Genomic DNA, 20,473 nt, shown 5'->3' on the forward strand with positions numbered 1-20,473 from the left:
CTATATCACAGTATTTACAAGATATATTTACACAATAACTAGGAATAACTAGCACAAAGGCCATAATGACGAATAAGCAATCTACAAAAATATGCAAAACAAACTTGGGAGAACCCCCACAAAATTTTATCCTGTCCTCCATTCAAGGAACGCAGAGTACTACATAGCATTCTCCCTACTCCATTTTATCCACATGACAACCCTGTAAGGTAGGTTTTGCTGAGAGAGGGTGACTAGCCCAGGCTCACCCAGCAGGCTTTGTAGGAATTTGAACCTGTTCTCCCAGTGCTAGTCTGACACTCTAATCACTGGTTTATCATTGAGCTGTCAAGAATAAAGTCAGTGAAACAAACAGCATTTTATTGGAGAAGGACGAAGTTGGAAAAGGATCACAGAGATGGGGAGAAAGGCTAGTTAATAACTGTAAACAGAATGCAAGATGCCACTTAATTAAATTTGAGACAAAAACCCACGGAACATACATAAGATTTTGATTTTCTAAAATCCAAAGTGCACAGTCAAGGTTTCATAGGCGGGATTAGTAGCTCCAGCAGAGTATTGAACTATTAGATCATACTCACAATCAGCTCTTTGGCATGATAACTTTTTAAAAACCCATTCAGCGTGTGCTTTGGGATTTGTACATACAAACCAAAGGTGGCAGTTATTTAAAACCAGTTAAGGCACAGAGCAGAAGCAGAATACTATGTGTGCAGTGGGCACATTCAATTTTCCACAACAACATACCACAAAAAGAGACGGGGGTGGGAGACCGCACTATCCATGAAAACAGAAAGACTAAAAATCAGAATGAAAAGTTAATAGGCAAGAGGCCATTTTTAGTTACATCTTGAGAATGTACCAGGCGAGGGAGGAGAGGGCTGATACCACTTAACCACCTGAAAGCCCTCCTCCTGCCGACCAGTGTGTGTGATGGGGAAGGAGGAGGAATGCGAGACGGAAGACCCTGACAGCAGGTGGGGAGGATGTTACCTGAGCATCTTTGGATAAATAAGTGTCAGGAGGGTCTCCTCCTCTCGCCCCTGCTGAGGCTGCCTCCACGGAGGAGGGGGAGAGAAGCGCCCCTCCGAGGGGGCACAAGATACCCGCCCCCGGTCACAGCCAGGCGCGAAGGGTCCGGGCGGGGGAGGGCGCAGGGGAAGAGTTACCTTGGAGTCCCGAGCCGGAAGAGCCCCGCCGCTTAAGCACACCGGACAGGGCACTGACAGCTCCCGGCGTGCAGCGCGGCTCCCGTCCTTCCTTCTGGCGGAGCTCGTCTCGCTAGGCGCTGCAGCGACTCCTGCTGGGCCGTGGCCGAATAACGCGGCTTTTCCCGGCCCCGGGTGATCGCTTGGACGTCTTCGCAGGTCCATTTCGCCCCGCTCCAGACCACCCCGATCCTGCGCCTCTTGCACTTCAGGTCCCTGTGCCCCCTCCCCTCTTCTCCTGCACAGAGGCCGACACAGGGACTCCCCGCTCTAGCGCCACTTCGCTGGTTTCTAGAGGCGCCGCAAGAGCGCAGCTCGTTTTCCCTGCGAGGCGCTCATCCCAAAGAAGCCGCCTTCCAGCGCCAGCCTCGGCGCTACAGCACTCTGGGCTTGGCATGGGATGGCATTGCGAGTGTGCTGCAGCCAAACGAGCCGAAGTCTTTCACGGGCTGCACTGGTTTCCTTTGAGCGTATTAGATGTCGGGGTCTTGGTTGGGTGAGACTGGGGCGCAAAAGAGTTCTCACCCGCAGGGTCCCTTCCCAAGGGGAGAGGGAATGGGGTGAAATGTGATTTGCGAGCAGAAACGGTGGGCACAGTTCTTCCCAGTTTGACCAAACCAGCGAAACCGAGGAGCTCTTGAGCTGTGCGGGCTTGGCCACGAACTCTTGGCGGAGAGGGCGCTGTAGCAGAGACAGGGGAGCGGCCGAACCGGCTCCTTGCGTCGCCCAAGACCGGCGTGCCGAAGGCTTCCGGGGTTGAGCTCGGCATGGCTCCTTCTCGCCTGGGTCCATGCCTCTGAAGCCCTCCGGGGGACTCCGCTCTGCAGCCGGGATCGCCCTTGGGGGCGCCGCCTTAATGGCTGCTGCCGTCTTCCTGGAGATTAGGCGGAGGATGCAGAGCGGGTTGCTGATCATCCGGTATTTCCTTTGCAGCTCTTTCCAAGCCCCTCCTGGGCACCTTCCCCCCGCCCCGCCCTGGGTGCCCTGGCAAGAGGGTGCTCTTCCGCACCTTCCTGGCTCCCCCGCATGCCGATGCGAGGGACTCCGCCTGAGCAGCCGTGGCATGGGGAGCAGGGCAGTCTGCAATAAAAAGCCTGCCAGAAATCCGAAGCCGTCGCTTGGTGTGTGTATAAAGGGGCACTCTGTGATGTTGTGTGTATAAAGGGGCAGGAATATGCACGGAACCTTCCTTCAGGGGCGCGGAATGAAGACAGGCCAGAGGGAGGGCAGGGACGGGAGTGATGATGAGACACGCTTGGCTTAACTTAGAATGGGGAGTTTGCATTTTTCTGGGTCAAGTGTCGTCCAGTCGTAGCCGACTTATGGTGATCCCATAGGGGATTTTCAAGACGGGGGATGCTCAGAGTTGCTGAAAGAGTTGGGGATTAAAAGCAAAGTCCAAAAATATCCAAACAGAGGGGCTTTGAAAATGGATCTGAAGGGCAGGAAGTGGCATACGGGGAGCAGGAAGATGCAGAGACTGTTTACCCTCATGTTTACCTACCTGTACAGCCAGTGGTCCATGGAGCCTTTCCACTGTTCGGGGGTCTTCATACTTATGCAACTTGTGGACTGCAAGTTCAATAAAAGGGCCCATCATGGGAGCTGTGCTCATGGAGGTAGAAAGGAGAACAGGAGGAGTCCATGAAGGGAGCAGGAAACCTTTTGGTCTGCCTGAGTAACCTCCAGAAACAGAATTATAACCCTTTGTGGGGGGGAAGAGATCTGTTTTTTTAAACAAGTTTCTTGGTCAAGAAAACAATTTTCATAAGATTGTTTGTAAAATTGCAGGGTACAAGAAACCCATGGATCTGGTGAGTGCTCTCCCAGTTGCCAGTTCTCTTGTAATGTGAAAAAAAAGCACTCTGCCAAGGCCACAGGGCCTTTCAACATAGTTCTTAGGATTGTGCTGGGATAAGAAAACAGACTATCCAACAGGTGTCAACAAGCATCATTCTTTCAGAATGACAATCCTTGTGCTTGCTAAAATAAGCCAGGAAGGGTCCACGTTTTAACCTGAATGTCATTTACCGTTGTACTGATATTAAGCAGAAGTACAGGTCAGCCTTGAATAAATCCTGGATATTCCATTAGGATTATTCCCTGCTCATAAAAATTTACTCTTGTTTTAGCAGTTCTGTCATTTCCTCTCTCCTCAAGGCTGTTTGTCCTGGGAAACAATATTCATGTTAGCGATACATCTTACGTCTGAGGAAAGAGTCACTGTGGCCAAAAAGGCTTGTGTCACATATAAATCTGAAGACAGACTAAAACTCTGTTTAGCATGGCACTGTAACATAGCTTACTGCTGTCGAATTCATCACCCACTTGTGTGAAAAAGCCAAGAAACACCTAGAGATTATTATCTAGACTAATGCAAATACTTGGATAGCATTATTGTGTGGTGTCTTCTAAAGAACACAGTCTTTTCCTCGAATATTATTCTATGATGCACTTCGCTGCTAGTGCTTCTAATATTGGTTGGATCCAGCCTCACTTAATACCCTTCTTTAACTAGATATGCATGCCTTTTGTCCATGCAGGTTCTGTGATCCCCACCATAGCTTTTTTTCCACAAATATGCAAAAACGTATAACAAATAATATAAGTCAGTAATTTGACTGCCCTGAACTTCTTGGATGTGAGATTTACCACAGACACTGTTTAGCCTGTCATCCTTTCTCATCTGCAAAACCATTCCAAGAAATGCAGGCTTTTAAGAAAATTCTCACTACCTAACAATTTTTTCAGAATCCTTATTGGACAGTTCCATAATAGTTAAAGCAAACATGCTAGATAATATCTCAGATTATAATATACTGCAAATGTAAAGGCTGCATTGGCAACACAGATGTTTACTTTGATATTATCTCTGTTTAGCATCCTGCATAATACAGCCTGGCAATGGATTAAGTATTAAAGGCCTTGTTCTGATACCACATTTTCTGAGTTAAAGGGAATGGGGCCTTGATTTTGGAATGCCCTTTCTGCAGTGGTTCATGGCTTGTCAGTCTTTTCGTGTCTGGTGAAGCCCTTTATCTTAGCAGAAACATGGTGTTAAGTCTTTTTCTGTTTGCGCCCCCATTTTTGAACTGCAGCTTTTATTAGCAGTTAAATTGTTGTTGTTTGTTTGTGTTTTGTAAATTGACATTGTTGTGAACCCATGACAAACACACATTTAAAATCAAATAGCTCAAGAGCAATTGAACGAAGAAGAAAAACATTGCATTTAATGGAGCAAGACAGAATCAGATAAACATGTTTAGGATTAGTATCTGTGATTAGGATGATGTCAAATTTATACTTGTCATTTAAGAGGATTTATCTTTTCATGTGACTTGTTTCACTATGAAAATCCCAAAGCATACTAACACTGTTTTAACCAAAACTATCCACATCAGAAAAGAAAGGGGAGGTCTGTTCTGACTTATAGAACAGGTGGGAAAGGGCATCTCATTTTCTCCTCCCTTACTGTTTCCTGTGTCCTGGACAGTCCCCATAGGCTCTCCCCTTTTCCTGCTTCCTCCTCTCCTTCCCACACAGCAGCCAACTTACCTTTGTCTGCCCTGCTGTCTTCAGTCCCCCTGCCCACAACCTTTACTTAAGAAAACTGTGACTGGGTCAGGATCACTTGCCTGGTAGGGAGCCCTTGATCAATTCTGTGGGGGCATATCATGTACCCCAGAAAGCCTCTCTGCACATTATATTCCCTTTCCCTCCTCTTGGCAAAGCCTGTATCTTCGGTCCTTTCCCTGACTTAATCCCTCCTTTCCAACCATTCACCAACCTATCCTTTATATGCCTCCCATTTTCAGCTATGACTTATTTACTTCTTTTATATCCTGCCTTTCTCCACAAAACCAAAGCATCATTATTTTCTCTTTTTTTTTTCTCAGAACAAACCTGTGAGGTAGGTTAGGCAGAAAGTATGTGACTGGCAAAACAACACCTAGACCATTTATGCACTGGAGGTTTCATTCCAAGCTGCAGGCTGGAGTTTTAGTTGTGGCAGGTTGCCCCACTTCTTCCTGCACCCGCATGGGGGAGCATTTGGCCTGGTGTGTCTCATCCGCCCCCGATTTGTGCTCCTGCATGGGAGCTGGGGCACTGAAGTTCCCAGTGCATAAACAGTCCTAGTGAGCTTCCATTACTCTAGTGATTTGAACCTGGATCTTCAAGACCCTACTTTGAAGCCCCATGCAAGCTTTCAAAGGGTAGCTGTTACTGAACAGAAGCAGACAGCCACTCCTAAGTAAATCTTACAAGTCAGGTGGTATCAATTAACACAGATCTGGTCTCAATAAATTCTGTCTCAAAGGCTAAAGTAGCCCTAGAAAGGTCCCTGCCCCTCCCTCTGCCTTTTACTGGCAGGAACCAAGCCTAGAATGCTGTGGTTTCCTAGTAACAATCACTGAGGACTTCAGGATGGCTTACAACAACATTTAAAAACATAGTAATTGAACGTTAGCCTTCGTTTTAAAATTCAGAAATGCAATTTTAATGTTTTTAATAAAATGCAATTCTCTTGCAGCTTTGCTGGTTCAGAGGCTCTGCCGGATGCTCACCTAGGCCCATTATGCACGGAGAGGAAGGTCCGCATTCGGGGTGGAATGGCAGCGGCTAAAATCACCAATTATGCACGCTGCAGGCGGCAACCGGGCGCAGAGTCAACGTATGCCGCCGAAAAAGCCGCATTAGCAAGATGCGGAAGAAAGTGGAGCTTCCCAGGACCAGGGCACAACCAGAAACGGCTCCGGAGTAGCTGCGTGCATAATCGGATACTCTGGGTTTTGCCGCTGTTGTGTTCCGTCCCGTGCATAATCGGTTTGCTTAGCTTCTTCCTCCTCCGCGTTCTCCATGCAGCCATTTCAGCGGCCGTGCATAATAGGCCTTAGTGGCTCACTAAGCCACCTCGCCCACTAATGCTGATGCAGCTGGATATACAGTGGCCCCCAGCCAACCTCTCTGTGAACACAAACACTGCTTGATATGCTACAACCCTGGCTACCCCCACCCTCAATGCTACCAGACATGTAGCAATTTCCCCCCCCCCCAATGATTCCAAGCATACCTCCTGACTTTGTCAGTGGGACTGCTGTAGCTATTTGTTTTCACTGCTGTCTTTGAGGCTGCTATGGCTTCCGGTCCCTCCCCCCATCATTGACCTCACAGATGGACCCACCATCTTAATGCTTCCCTTCATTGTTGAATACATTAGAACCCCCAGCTTCCCTCCCCTGACAGCTTCCAGCAGTGATGCTGATGCCTGGGGGGAGGGTTATACATTATTTGCATGTGCACAGACAACACTTCTGTTTGAGGAAAATTAGGCTCCACATGTATTTTTTTTTTCATTTGCTTCAGATTTTTTTCTGCAAACCTTGGGGGTCCCCCAAGTTTGGAAAACAATCTCCTTTCTGTCAGCATTGGCCCAATCTGCTGATTTAGGTATCTGCAGATTGACCCACTCTTGAAAAATAGAAAAATAGACCAGTGGCAGCCTATGAAACTTACAGGGGAGAATCTCATCTCCCCCTCCTGAACTCTCTTGCCAAGACCAGCACAGCTCCAGGCTTTTTGGCAGCCCCCACCAGGTCTAGTTTGGAACCTGCGTTGTTTGACCTCTACTGCCAGCCCTGCATAGCCCCTGGACTGTGCTGCCCCTGGGCCCAGTGCAGAATCTTGGGCTGCAGGGCTGCTGCCACTGGGCTTAGCCTGTGCTTTCTGGCAGCCACTGCCAGCCTTGTACGGCCCCTGGGAGTCTCCTTTGGCGGCTGTGCGTATGAGTCCTCTGGAGCTCCTGGTCTGCACTGCTGATGGCAGCATGCCCATCATGGAGCCCTGGGCTGTGCTGCTGCTGAGCCAAGTGCAGCTGCCACCATTGGACCCAGTACAGAGCCCCAGGCTACACAGCCATCTCTGCTCTCTGCCATTTACATCTCTGCTCTTTGCCATTGGAGGAGGGCAGGATGCTGTTTCCGTTGGCTGCAGAGGAAAGGACACGCAGTAATGGGTTTAAACTTCAAGTACAACGATATAGGCTAGATATCAGGAAAAAGTTTTTCACAGTCAGAGTAGTTCAGCAGTGGAATAGGCTGCCTAAGGAGGTGGTGAGCTCCCCCTTACTGGTAGCCTTCAAGCAAAGGTTGGATACACACTTTTCTTGGATGCTTTAGGATGCTTTGGGTTGATCCTGCGTTGAGCAGGGGGTTGGACTAGATGGCCTGTATGGCCCCTTCCAACTCTATGATTCTAGGATATACTACCGGAGGTAAATGTGTTCTTTGTGCTTGTGCAGAGAATGCTGTTTTACTGGCAGGGGAGGGGGACTATAAAGCCTCCTGTGCATTTTTTCAGATTTTTCTGCAAACCTGGGGAGTGCTGAAAAATATGTTTAGCCTCCAAGTTGCCCCAAACTGCAGGTTTATTCTTCACGGGTAGGTGCCACAGGGGGCTAATAGCATACAGATGATTAATTTTAATAGAATTTATGAAAATGAATGTATATTTCACCTCTGCCATAATGTAGCTCAAAAGCAACAGGAAATATATTAAGATTATGTATAGGTTAGATCAACAAAAATTGATTCCAGTAGCACCTTTAAGATCAATAAAGATTAATTAAAGGTATGAGCTTTTTGCGTGCAAGCACTCTTCCTCAGACCAAATGAACAACCATCATAAGTGTAGAAATAAAACTGTGTCCTCCAATGTGAACTATATTTGTGACCTACAATTGAACTCAAAATGACTGATTAGCTGTTTTAGCAAAGAATTATTATATGACATCACATGACTTAATTTGGATATTATGACACAGTTTACTAATTTGCCTTAATTTGCTTTCCCCTTATATCTCCACAGTTATGATGGTTTTTCATTTAGACTGAGGAAGAGTGCATGCATTCGAAAGCTTTTACCTTGAATAAATCTTTGTTGGTCTTAAAGGTGCTATTGGAATCAATTTTTTATGCTACTTCAGACCAACATGGCTACCCACTTGAATCTATAGATTAGCTATCTGTGATTGTTTTGTCTTGGGTTGTTTTCAGACTTCACCTGGTTCTGAATGTTATGTTTACAAGGCTTCTTGCCCAGCTGAAGATTAAGGAGTCTCTTTTAAATATCCGTAGCACATCAAAACTGGAAAGCAGGATCATGGATATTGCAGTGAATCCATCCTCCATTGAAATAAAAAATAGTGAAGACTGTTGGATGCTCAACCTCCCACCAGAGGTCAGGATTGTTCCTTCCTCCTGTCGAGGCCTGCAGTATGTGCCTGGAGATGGCTTACACGTGAGACTGCTCATTCAGGCAGGTTTAAATACAAGTAAGAATGATGGACTTATTTTTGTTAGCTACGTGTCATAAGCTAGGTCCATGCAAAGAATGCACATCAAGTCGTGAAGGATTATGTATGTCTTTTTAAAGCATGTGTGCGCTTGTGGAAGGTTCGCTAAAAGAACCTCCGATTGTGGTAATGTTCCTTACTGTCTTACCTCTGAAAGCATCTCTTGATCCAACGTGGATTTATTCAGATTTACTTCCCACACTCTGTCTAATGAAAACAAAAGGTGCTATATTGCTTGATAGCCAAAATGAATTAAAGGAGGAGATTCTTAAAGGTTTGCCTAGGGCTTTTGAGATTTAACTCTGCACTTTTTCTGTGGCTCCCTTCAAAGTTTCAGAAACAGTGATGTTCAGTTTATCATTTGATAAGGGTGCCCATTTTTTAATTCACCATTGGTAAGCTTAGCATGGATCGGTGTCAGCCTCGTGTAAATACAAGTTCAGTGCAGAGCTGAGATCATGTCACTTTTCCAGCAAGTATGGCATTGTGACATAGTATGGTTGTTTTCTAACTCCCGTTGGAAATAATATTTTATTTCTGGCCAATCATTGTTATACTTGTTTTTTTTTGCTGCAAAGGGTTTTGCTTCTGGTGCCATTGTATTATTTTTATGGATGATTTTAAGAGGATGACCTTTTAACAAGGCCTGGAAAACTATGTTCAGTCCAGTGTTGTCAGTAGAAACCACGATATGAATTTTACTGTGTTCTGCTCACTCAAGAAATCTCTTCTAGGCCCAAGAAAGTTAGTTTCTAGAGCTCTAGGAACTCTGGGACAAATAGCCACATGGGTCTGAGTGCTGGAAGGAAATGAAGGAAGAGAGCAAAATCACCGCTTTCCATTGCGTTTGTGTGGTACTGCAGGATCAATGATTTCACACTTTCCTCAGTGCAGCCCCGTGATGCATGTGTCTGCCCACCCAGGTCCTGTGACCTGGAAATCATCTTTCTGGGGGTCAGAAAGGGCCACTGAAGGAAGGGAAGGGAACAGTTTTTCCACTGACAGACCTCTGGGTTCAACCTAGTATTTTCTCAGTGCTTTCTGATACTACCAACATTCAGATTTTCAGCAACTCTCAAGCTTGAATCATTCTTGCAAACAGCTGCTAAAGAGAATGGCGATGTTGATCATAAAATAGAGCACTAAAAGTTCAGCAGTTGCCCACACACCGCCCTTTCCTCGTGTGATGTGGTGTAGTGGAGCAGCTGGGCCTGTGAGCTGCATGCCAGAATGTCCCTGACTCAAATCTCACTGCCAATATGAACTCACCCATAGTGCAGTCCTAAACTGAGTTACACATGTCTAAGCCCATTGATATCAGTGGAGTTAGGCTTGCACTGTAAGTGACCTTATTCAACCTGCACTTCTGTTAGTCTCATCTTCTACACACCACAGATAATAATGAGAGCCTACTTTGCAGGACTGTTGTATCGTCACTGAAGCCAGGGGTGGCCAAACTGTGGCTCTGCCGCATGCTGGCAGGAGCTCGTTGTAACTGGAGTCCATGTTGTAATTGGAGGCCACAGTTTGGCCTCCTCTAGTGTAAGCTCTATGCTTGCCATTTATCATTCCCCGCTCCATATATAGAATGTCATATGGTGACAAGCTGATGAGAATGTATGTTTTATAACATTTAAAGGTTTGTGGTGATTTGTCTTTAAACATCCTTTCAGAGTTAATCCCCACTGTGGAAGACAGCCTGAAATCAAAAAAGAGCTGTACCTTTTACTGCCAATATTGTGGCGAAAGTATAATAAAAGACCGGTAAGTGTTGCACCTCACTACATTTTCCCTTGAGAGGGATATATTTACATGTTGCTCTAGGTGGGAAAAATGAGCTCCACAGGATATTTAACAGGAGGCCAAGCCAGTAGCAATAGTGATCGCAGACAGCAGCCTTTATCGACTTTTTTACCATTGAAAAATCCCTGAAACATTCTTCAGGCTTCAAAAAAGCCCAGAAGTGGCACAATTGTGCAGAATATAGTGGGGAAGCATAGTTGTGTACATGCCCATCTGGGGCCCCTCCCCTTCCCACCCCCTCCAGGCCCATCAATGGCCATTTTTTTCGGAGGGGGGGAGTCTACATGACTATATATGGTCATATCACCCGATAAATGTTTAACAAATTGTTAAAAAAATTATTCCCACTCATTTGGGAAATAGCTTTGTATTTCCTAGTGGAACATTAGACATCTGCTGGTAACTTTAGTACTCCTGCCCTGCCATAACTGATTCCCTCCCTCTCCCCATTCAGCCAATGGCTTTTGTGACTCAAGAAAGCTAGCTCAGTTTTACTTTTATTCGGTCCTTGTAAAGATATTATGACCCTTTTCCTGTTTCCCCCTTTTTGCCTCCTAAAGGAGCAATAGGGATGCTTCCATTGCTTGTTCACTCCCTATATGTGTCCATGGATTTTCTGGTTTCTTAATAGGGGAACTGGGTTCTACCCACTCCTTTACTATATTTCTTGTTCATATTTCCATAATATTGGAAACTACAGATTTCCTAGTGGTCTGGCAGCTGGCCAGGGACTTGATAAACCTGCTTTTGCAGCTAGCCTTGGGCTGCAAAAGCCATTGTGGCTCCTGAGTGCCTGAGAAGCCAATCATGTCTGGCTGGTATACCTCATTCAGCTTGGTGAGCTGTGCTCAGCTTCTTTTATGCTTCACACACAGCGAAAGCTTTTTCACGGTGCTGCTTTTGCCATTCAGTAGCTTTAAGAGACCTGAGTCATATGGCATTTAAATTAATTTTCTTTTACTAACTTTGTTGGCATTGACCCTTTGCATTAATTTAAAATATCACTGCACATTTGCTTTATAAGTTTACTGAAAAATGAAAGTGCAGAAGGGGTTGTTGGTTTGGGCTTCAGCTTCTTGCATTGGATTTTGTGGCAAGAGTTCAATTCCTAGCATAAACAGAATACTAAAAAAGTAATGCCTTTAATGTTAACAGAACCAATTATCACCCCCCCTTTAGCCTAGAAACTGGTTTATATATACAAAATTTAGGAGGATGAGCATAAAAATAGAGTACTGAGGCAATTTCAGTAAATGAAACAGTGTCCAAACGTAAATAAATGTTCAAAACAGTGAATTTGTAATATCAGTGTAAACTAATGGAAGTTCATCCTGTTATATATTAACACATTTATATCCTAATTTCCCCCTGATGAGGAGCCCAAGTAGCTTGATACAGTAGCCAACTGTTTGGAGTAAAAATGGCTTACCCTTTTAATAGAGGGGTTGATATGATATTTTAACCAAATCTTCAACTGCTGATTTGCATCAATTAATTCTCTATTCATTGGGCAGGGCATTTTTCCCCCTCCAGGCTGTTGACAACTGTTGGCTTACAGCAGTCGGAAATACAATATAGATAAACAAAACAAGCAACTCTGTTGTTGGCCAGTCCTGGATCCAAGGGGCTGCCTCATCCAAGGCTTGATTCATGTTCCAGAGTTTCCTCCCAGCTTTTCCCTCCGTGGTTATCAGTATTGCTGCAATTGCCTGCTCTGAGCTGTATTGTGAAGGTTCACATAGAGACATGGCGAGATGACAGCCAGGCAGCAGAAATCAAGAGCAAGTTAATGCCAGACATGGAATGTGAACATCTCTTTGTTCATGGAATGGCTCACGATAAGGTCTTTTCATTTGTGCTGTGTGAATTGAGCGTGAATAGAGGGCTGTGCCAAGTATAAAGACCTTAACACTGAGCTGATCTGTGGGCGTGTAATTTTGGGCCACATGAAAGTAATCATTAATCACAGTAAGGGCTCCCCTGAGGTATCTGTCCTTGTTACTCCTTATTAATTCTAAGTATAGCATAGATAAGTCTCCAGCTCTCCTTAATGCCACTCAGAAATTGCTCCTGGTGCCGCTGGAGGTCATAGTGAGTCTTTCAGTATTTTTACCTTTAGGATAAAAAAAATGGTACCACCTCTCAGCTCTTAAATGGTTCGTTTCTGACTTTTTTCTTTCCTAACTTAATGTCTGTGACGCTCATCTATAGCTTAAGGTAGTTAAGAAATATTTGTAGGCTATGGGAGAGGAGGCACAGTCCCCACCCCCTACCCCTTGACCAGAAGGTGTGATGGTTGGAAGTGGTATTATTGAGTCATTGTCAATCGGTAACATGTGAATTTATTTATTTATTCTTTCCTGCTGTTGACTCTGATCAAGCTGCCTTTGTTGGTTTTTGTAATTCTCCATATTGTTTTTCAATCAACACAGCTGAAATAGATGTAAGGCTGTCTAGTACCGGTTACATTGCTGGTGAACAAGAACAGGTTTTCCTCACCCTCAGTCTCTAGAAGCAGATTTTAATATTCTTCTCGGTTGTTTTTTATGGTGAACTAAAGGCAAAGCTCGATGCAAGCAGGAATGCGATGGGTGCTAGTAGCAACCAGTGCTCCAGAGTGGGCCCGATTCTCCTTCCTCCATTCCCCAGGAAGCAGAAGGTCTGGGGTAAAACAGAGGTCTCATTCACTACTGCAGGGCTAGCAAGCAGCCCAGCTCTCCCCCCCCCCCACCCGGTCTTGAGAGGGAGGGTGTAGCAGAGGGTGCGCTTACTGCCACATGGCTGGCGAGTGGCCTGGCTCCCCTCCCAGTCTTTTGTGGGAAAGAGGGAAGGTGCAGCAGAGGCTGTGCTCGCCACTGCAGGGCTGGCAAGTGGGATGGCTCTTCTCCTTCCTCCTCCAGGTCTCGAGTGGGAGGCTGCATTCACTGCTATAGGCCTGGAAAGCAGGCCAGTTTTCCTCCTCCCATGCCGCTCTTGGGCAGATGGGAGGGGTGACAGAGGCCATGCTCACTGCCACAGGACGGGCAAGCAGGACCAGCTCTCCTGCGACCACCACCCTGCTCTCAGCCCAACTTACCTTTCACAAAGTGGGTCAGCTGACTGGACTGAGGAGGATGGGGACAGGGAAGACCCATGACTCACCTGCAGTGGGGGAGTGCTCTCTCTGTATTGAACAAGAAGAAGAGTTGGTTCTTATATGCCAGTTTTCTCTACTAGAAGAAGACTCAAAGTGGCTTACAATCACCTTCCCTTTCCTCTCCCCATGACAGACACCCTGTGAAGTAGGTGAGGTTGAGAGAGCCCTGAGATTACTGTTCAGTCAGAACAGCTTTATCAGTGGCGGAATAGGGAATCAAACCTGGCTTACCAGAAAAGGAGTCGGTGCTCCTAGGATAAGGTATTACATAGCTCCTTCAAAAGAAAAAAGAGTCTTGTCACTGCCCCCCCCCCCCCATATCCTGCCATCTTCAGAACTCTGCTTGGAATCCCTGCCTTAATCCATCCAGACATGTCATCTAATGAACAATATATTGTTTGCATCCTCCTCTTCTCATGAAGAAAAGACATCAGACAAATTTTATCTATTTTATATTTTTAGGAAATTGTATTTTAATAATTTAAACTCAGACTTTTATTTAAATTGTAAAATTTTAATGTTGTATATCTCATATGTTATTACTTGCCTTGAGCCTTCCGGGAAGGACAGGTTACAAATGCAAAAATAAATAAAATAAGTTCCTCCTTAGTTTGGCATGTCTGTGAGTCTGCCAGCAGTGGATGTTCTCCTATTGTAGCACATTCAATAAACATTTTTCCTTTTCTTTTCAAAATTTCTCTTAACAGTGAAGTGGACTAGACAGGAAGTCTTTTATTACTCCTGGCACTCCACGGATTCATCAGAGCTTTGCTTGAAGTTGGGAAATAAGAAGAAAGGATCTAATTTTCCTCCTCTCTCTTGATAGTTGTACAATTATCAGCTCAGTAAAGGATCCCAGTTAATGCCATAGCCATGTCAAGGATGAAGTTGGTCTGTGGAAATTATTGTAGGTCTTAGTAACATAACAACTAACATTTGTTATTATCTTCGTTAGGACATTTCTCAGAGTTCTTTCCCTTCCTGGAGAAAACTGGAGTGATTTGGTAGAGACGTGGTGCTGCCATCCCAACCCTTTCAACAGCAAGCGACTGCATCCTCAAAATGATGATTGTTTTCTTGGACACAATTATTTCCTGGTGAATTCAGGAAGTGAATCACCCGTGTCACCGTCTGACCTCCTTCAATCACCGTCTCAGAGTGCTGCTCCTGGGAACAGCAGTTCTGTCTTGGTGAGTCTGTCGAACATGAAACAATGAGCAGGAACAATGAAAAGAACAAGAAAGATTTCCCTCTGTGTCACTCAGAGTCACCAGCAATCAATGCAGGCCTTTCGTAGGTCCAGTTATGTGGCTCTCAGTATAAGGCAACTGTATATTTACACCCCTGCACAAATGTAGTTGGCCCTGCCTTGCTTTGAGTTCCAAGAGGATCCTTTGAGCCAAGCTGTGCCTATTTGGTTGATGTGGAATATAGAGATAAGATCTGGACTAAAATCAGACTGAAAGCAAGCTCAAGGAGGTCTAATGGAGGACATGAACTTATAGGAAAGTCAAGAGAAACACATTTTGCCATGAGCCTGGTCCATTTCTTAGGTGGTGATTACCTTCATAATACCTAGGCGGAATTGACCCATAGTTTCATTGCTGGGCATTTCAACATCAGGTTACAACTTGATGTATGAAGAAGCAGCTCTTCCATATTACCTTAAACAATGCTTTGTCATTAAAGTGCACGCATTTTGCTGAGCATCGTTGAATGACATGTCCCTAATTAACAAACTGTTGAGTGACATCGTTGCATGAGTGGTGAAGGTGTTCATTTTCTTGATACCACTTTATGTCTCTGGTACTAACACAGCAGCTACACTCAAAATCATCACTGTACAATAGAGTTTAAAGTCTGTGAGGCCTCACAGCATTCTAGTTGTTTTCTCTAGGGGGAAATATTTCCTTCCAGGACAATATTGTGGCCCTTTTGTGGTAGAAGCATAAAAAGATAGGGACAGTGCCAGATTACCAACACCTGGAAGTTGTCGTATAAGATACATTGAGTTAATTTGTGTAGTGAAAAGGTATTGCTACGATTGTTCAAACTATCGAAAACACTGAGTCTCCTGCCATTACCTGTACATTGAAACAGGGGAAAATATATTTAGGTAGCAGTTGTCATTGTGGTCCTTTATAAGCACAATCTGTGCTCCAAATATTGGTTTCTTAGAAATTACCTTCCTGAATAAAGCAAACGATCTTCAGTATGATTTTCATTAGGAGTAAATTTCAGTTCAAGGAAATCCACTGAGGGTAGGCCGTGCTGAGAACCACTGTAATGTGGTGGTTAGAGTGTAGGAAAGCCTTTCTCAGTCAGGGTGTTGTGAAACCCTGGGGTTTATTGACGGCCCTGGAAGGGTTTCCTGAATGGTTGCGAGTTAAATAATTATATATATTTAAAATCTTGCTGGAGAAGACTCTTGCGAGTCCCTTGGACTGCAAGGCGAACAAACCGGTCAGTCCTAGAGGAGATCAACCCTGACTGCTCTTTAGAAGGCCAGATCCTGAAGATGAAACTCAAATACTTTGGCCACCTCATGAGAAGGAAGGACTCCCTGGAGGAAGAGCCTAATGCTGGGAGCGATCGAGGGCAAAAGAAGAAGGGGACGACAGAGAATGAGGTGGCTGGATGGAGTCACTGAAGCAGTAGGTGCAAACTTAAATGGACTCCGGGGAATGGTAGAGGACAGGAAGGCCTGGAGGATCATTGTCCATGGGGTCGCGATGGGTCGGACACGACTTCGCACATAACAACAACATTTAAAATCTGGCAAACATTTTTTTTGTGATATGACCATATATGATCATGATGAGCCCCCCCCCTTCCCAATATGGCCAATGATGGGCCTGGAGGGGGTGGGAAGGGGAGGGGCCCTGGGTGGGCCTGTACACAGCTATATTTTCCAATTATATTCTGCACGATTGCACCGCTTCGGGGGTTTCTCAAAGCCTAAAGATTTTTTCAAGGGTTTCTCAATGGTATAAAAGTTGAGAAAGGTTGGTGTAGGAACTATTATCTGGGACAAACAGGTTACAATCCCCACTCTGCCACAGAACACTGCACAGTTACCTTTTGGGAAGTCAGGAAAGGTCATTGTTACATAACTTTACCTCATGCACAGCAAAAGCTGAAGCTCCCTCTTCATGTAAAGCATGCATGCCAGCATTGTCCAGCTCTGCCCTACTTAACGATTAATTTTAATTCCCTTGCTGTATCATTTTTATCTGTGTGTCCAAAAAAGAATGAATATTTAAACAGTCCTGGTACTGACATGCTGTGGAGATTTGGGAAGCTGAGGCACCCTTTTTTAACTTTCCTGTATCCCGGGAAATCTCAAGTTTATATCTCACCTTGATCACAAACTAGTTTTGTGAGCTTTCAGGCAAGTTGTAACATTTCACTCCTTTTCTCCTTCTACCTGCAGTATGGGAATAGAACCGTTAGCCTACTTTACAGAACTGCCGTAAGGCTTGATTTAATGATCAGAAGTGAACCAGAGTTAGTTTGTGATGCTCTTGACTCTGATCAATTTTCAGGCTTCCGTGCTCCCTCCCTGGGTGTGCAATACACCCAGATAGATGATGGAGGTGTGTCCCCCTCCCCCTTACCCAGACCTTAATCCTGGATATGAACCCCAGTGTATAATTTCCCCATAACTAGATCTTGTCCTCATTTGGCTATCATGACAATTTGGGTATATTTGGTCTTGAACGAAGAAAGGATCCCTTCTCATAACTTGATGAATTTTTAAAACTGTGAATAGTCTAGCTTCTGATGCCATGTATTTCTCAATGGAACACTAATGTTTCATATTTGGGGACTGTCTGTCACTAATTGTAATGGCTGGGACCAGCTGCAGTAATTTTCAAAGGCTGGCTGGTATGATTCTGTTTTGCAAAATGGTAATCATCTTCTTTGATGTGGAAACGATATAGCTGGAAATAGAGACAAAGCCATTTGTTTTGGGGCAAAAAAGGAAGCTGAGTGTTAATAAAATTCTCCATAGGATTTAGTTCCCTATTTAGAAAACGGCCTGACTTGTTTAAAGTTGCAACGTAAAGTTTCACATGTCTTTTCTGTAGAGGTGAGACATTTCAATGACATTTCTTTGCCCTACAGAATTCAAAGGCAAATAGCAAAGTAATTTGCAAGCGCTGCAAGACATTGTTGGGAGAGGCTCTGCCTACAGGTATGGAATACACAAAACCTTTCTGAGGCTTACTAAGTTACCCACAGGTAGAAATGAAAAGGTTTCCTGTCTTCTTTTTTTAAAAAATGAAATTGTTATTGTCCCTTTAATATCATCCTCAAATAGAGAAATGTTGGAGCTGAAGATTTTCCCCACCACTTACCTGCTTGAAAAGGCACAATTAATTAATTAATTAGATTAGATTAGATTTTTGTATACTGTCCCTTCCCTACAGCTCTGGGCAGTTTACATAAAACATTTTAGAAAGTTTACATAGAACAATATCAATAGCAATATAACAATAACAATAACATACCAACTAGAATAACTAGAACAATATTTCAACAACAATAACTTTGAGACTCCCTCAGTAGGTTCTACCTCTCTGTCTGGGGGGGGGAGGGACCTGTAGATCTTTTGGGTCAATCGGCCGCAAGCAAATGCCTGGTGGAAGAGCTCCCTTTTGAAGGCCCTGCGGAATTGTGGGAGTTCAGGCAAGGCCCTGATCTCTTTGGGGAGCTCATTCCACCAGGTGGGGGCCAGGACTGATAAGGCCCTGGCCCTTGTTGAGGTTCGACGTGCCTCTTTAGGGCCAGGCATCCACAGCCTGCTGGAGGTGGCGGAGCGTAGAGCTCTTCTGGGGGTATAGGCAAGGAGGCGGTCTCTCAGATACACTGGGCCCAGACCACATATGGCCTTAAAGGTGATTACCAAAACCTTAAGTTTAATCCGGAATTCAACTGGGGTCCAGGATGGGACATTTATTATTTTTTCAGTATTGTTTAGTAAAGCAAAATGTAGTGGTAACATGATGTTGGGACTTTCCCTATCAGAAAATGTTGAACAAATGAAGAAGGGCCCTTACTTCAGAGAGAGGAGGGAGGCAGGGGGACACTCGGCTGCTTTTCTGAGCAGTGGATGTCCAGCTGCTTCACTTTACAGTCAAACTAGCATGTGGAGTGTTGATGATTATTCCACTGACCCATCAATGTGGCATTATCAATTTTTAATTGTCTGCTTCAGCATTTATTTAATATAATATGCAGCCTTTGAAATTGTTTGTTTGTTTCTAGGTGTCACAAAATATTATTTCACTGAATTGCTTGTTCAGCCATCTGAAGAGAGTTTCAACATAATACCAAGGTGTGAAAGCTAAAATGGTATAATGTTTTCAGTACTGAAATGGTGTTGCTCCTTAAACATCTAGATCTTTGTTGCTCTTTTCCTGTCCTAGTTTCAAAAAATAACCAATATATGTTAAGTCTGATCCTACCATTTTAAATTATTAATAAATTTTAATTAAGTACATTATAATCTGGTCCATCTTCAAAGGAACTTAGGAGGGACTCCATTGGTCTCCCTCCTCCTTTTATCTTTACAACAAGCTTGTGGGGTACGTACGAGACTGAGCAAAAGTAACTTGCCCAAGGTTGTCCATCTGGCTTCACGGACTATCTCTACCTGGTTTTCACAGATCCTAGTCTGACGCTCTACTGGCTGCACAACGCTGCCTGGTGCTGACTATTTAGTGAGTGCCTGTAGTTTTGTGTGATCTCTGATATAATTATGTGATTTTAGTATAACCCTTGTGAATGGAATTCCTGAACTCAGAGATCACCTTGAACTTTAAATTAGATGATTCACATAAGTCTGGTGAAGGGATGCCAAGTTATGTGATTCCTTGGGAAACCTCTGTATATTAGTGCTATGGAGCAGCATAAGGGGAAGGTCTTGACCGCCGTGCTGTGATTGCTGGTCCTTCAAGGTTGGTCTTTGTGAAGCAGGATGTTGGACTGGAAGGCCATTATTTCGATTCATTAGGACTTCTGTGTTCTAAGAGTGTCAGAACATGTGGCATTGCACATATTCTGAACAGCTTGATAATACTCCCTGGTTCTTATATCTTTTGGCCCAGAGAAAGACTCACACAGCATTCTTTTTGCATGTTTTCTCCTGCTGGATCCAGGTAATTAGTCATTGTGGGGCTGGAACCCAGTAACATGTTACACCACAGTCATTATTATTTTATATTATATTTATAGACTGCCACTCCCAGCAGAGTGGCGGTTTACATAAAAAGCATAAAACATAATAAAACCCCAGTACAATCAAACAATGGTAGCAACAATCTACAGTCCACTTTCCCATGTGAACCCTCATCAGTTGCCATTGCACTGATAGATAACCACAGGCAACATTTGGCCTGGAGGGTCTGCAGATACAAGAGGTATAAAGGGCACAAAGGAGAAGGACCCAATCTTACTACCCCAGCTTTAACTAAACGCCTTCTTAGGCAGTCATTCTTCCACATTATGCAACAGACCACTGAGAATGTATTTCAAGGCCCTTTTCTCAGTCTTATTGGGAGTATTCTTACTTTACTTTTCCTGAGTGGTGCCTCAGGTACCTCTGCCCTCGAAAGCCACTTTATCATCCTTGTAACGTCCTTCTAACTTCACAGTTAGTGATTTGCTGACAACAGTATTAATAGTCCCCAATCTGAGTGTTCATTTGCTGTTGTAGCAAGTCTTAGGTTTAATCAGGAGTGAATTATGCAAACCTAATGTTGTTTTAATTAATTTCTGCTATGAATAATATAATTGCCAATTACAAGCTGATATCTAACTATTTTTTCTAGCCTGTACAGTCTCAGTCTCAGTTAAAGTTTTCTATTTCTTTTTAATTGGAAGATGGCTTTAACATAAAACATTTCAGACAGTCCAGTTTGAAGCTCAGAAAAATGCACATATGCAGTGGCTACCATGACATACAGCTTG

The 20,473-nt window shown here is 44.3% G+C and overlaps 2 protein-coding genes across 8 annotated transcripts in view; one reads left to right on the top strand and one right to left on the bottom strand.

Moving 5' to 3' along the window:
- The window catches only part of DOP1A (DOP1 leucine zipper like protein A), a 76,963-nt gene extending 75,662 nt beyond the window's left edge, over window positions 1-1,301 (bottom strand). For 2 of the 4 annotated variants that reach the window (XM_077305814.1, XM_077305795.1), the window contains exon 1: window positions 1,170-1,301. The gene's annotated coding sequence lies outside the window, so the exon portion shown is untranslated. The other 2 variants (XM_077305820.1, XM_077305805.1) reach the window with 2 other exon arrangements.
- Window positions 1,302-1,474: 173 nt separating this feature from the next.
- UBE3D (ubiquitin protein ligase E3D) overlaps window positions 1,475-20,473 on the top strand; it is a 67,961-nt gene continuing 48,962 nt past the window's right edge. For 2 of the 4 annotated variants that reach the window (XM_077305835.1, XM_077305852.1), the window contains exons 1-6: window positions 1,475-2,126; window positions 8,261-8,538; window positions 10,233-10,323; window positions 14,454-14,688; window positions 17,627-17,696; window positions 18,770-18,839. In XM_077305835.1, the coding sequence (XP_077161950.1) occupies window positions 1,999-2,126; window positions 8,261-8,538; window positions 10,233-10,323; window positions 14,454-14,688; window positions 17,627-17,696; window positions 18,770-18,839 (872 nt within the window). In that variant the 5' untranslated portion in view covers window positions 1,475-1,998. Of the gene's footprint in view, window positions 2,127-2,150; window positions 2,330-8,260; window positions 8,539-10,232; window positions 10,324-14,453; window positions 14,689-17,626; window positions 17,697-18,769; window positions 18,840-20,473 lie in introns of those variants that run through there. The other 2 variants (XM_077305842.1, XM_077305860.1) reach the window with 2 other exon arrangements.

This window comes from Paroedura picta, chromosome 1 (assembly GCF_049243985.1).
Source record: "Paroedura picta isolate Pp20150507F chromosome 1, Ppicta_v3.0, whole genome shotgun sequence".
Classification (NCBI taxonomy): Eukaryota; Metazoa; Chordata; class Lepidosauria; order Squamata; family Gekkonidae; genus Paroedura; species Paroedura picta.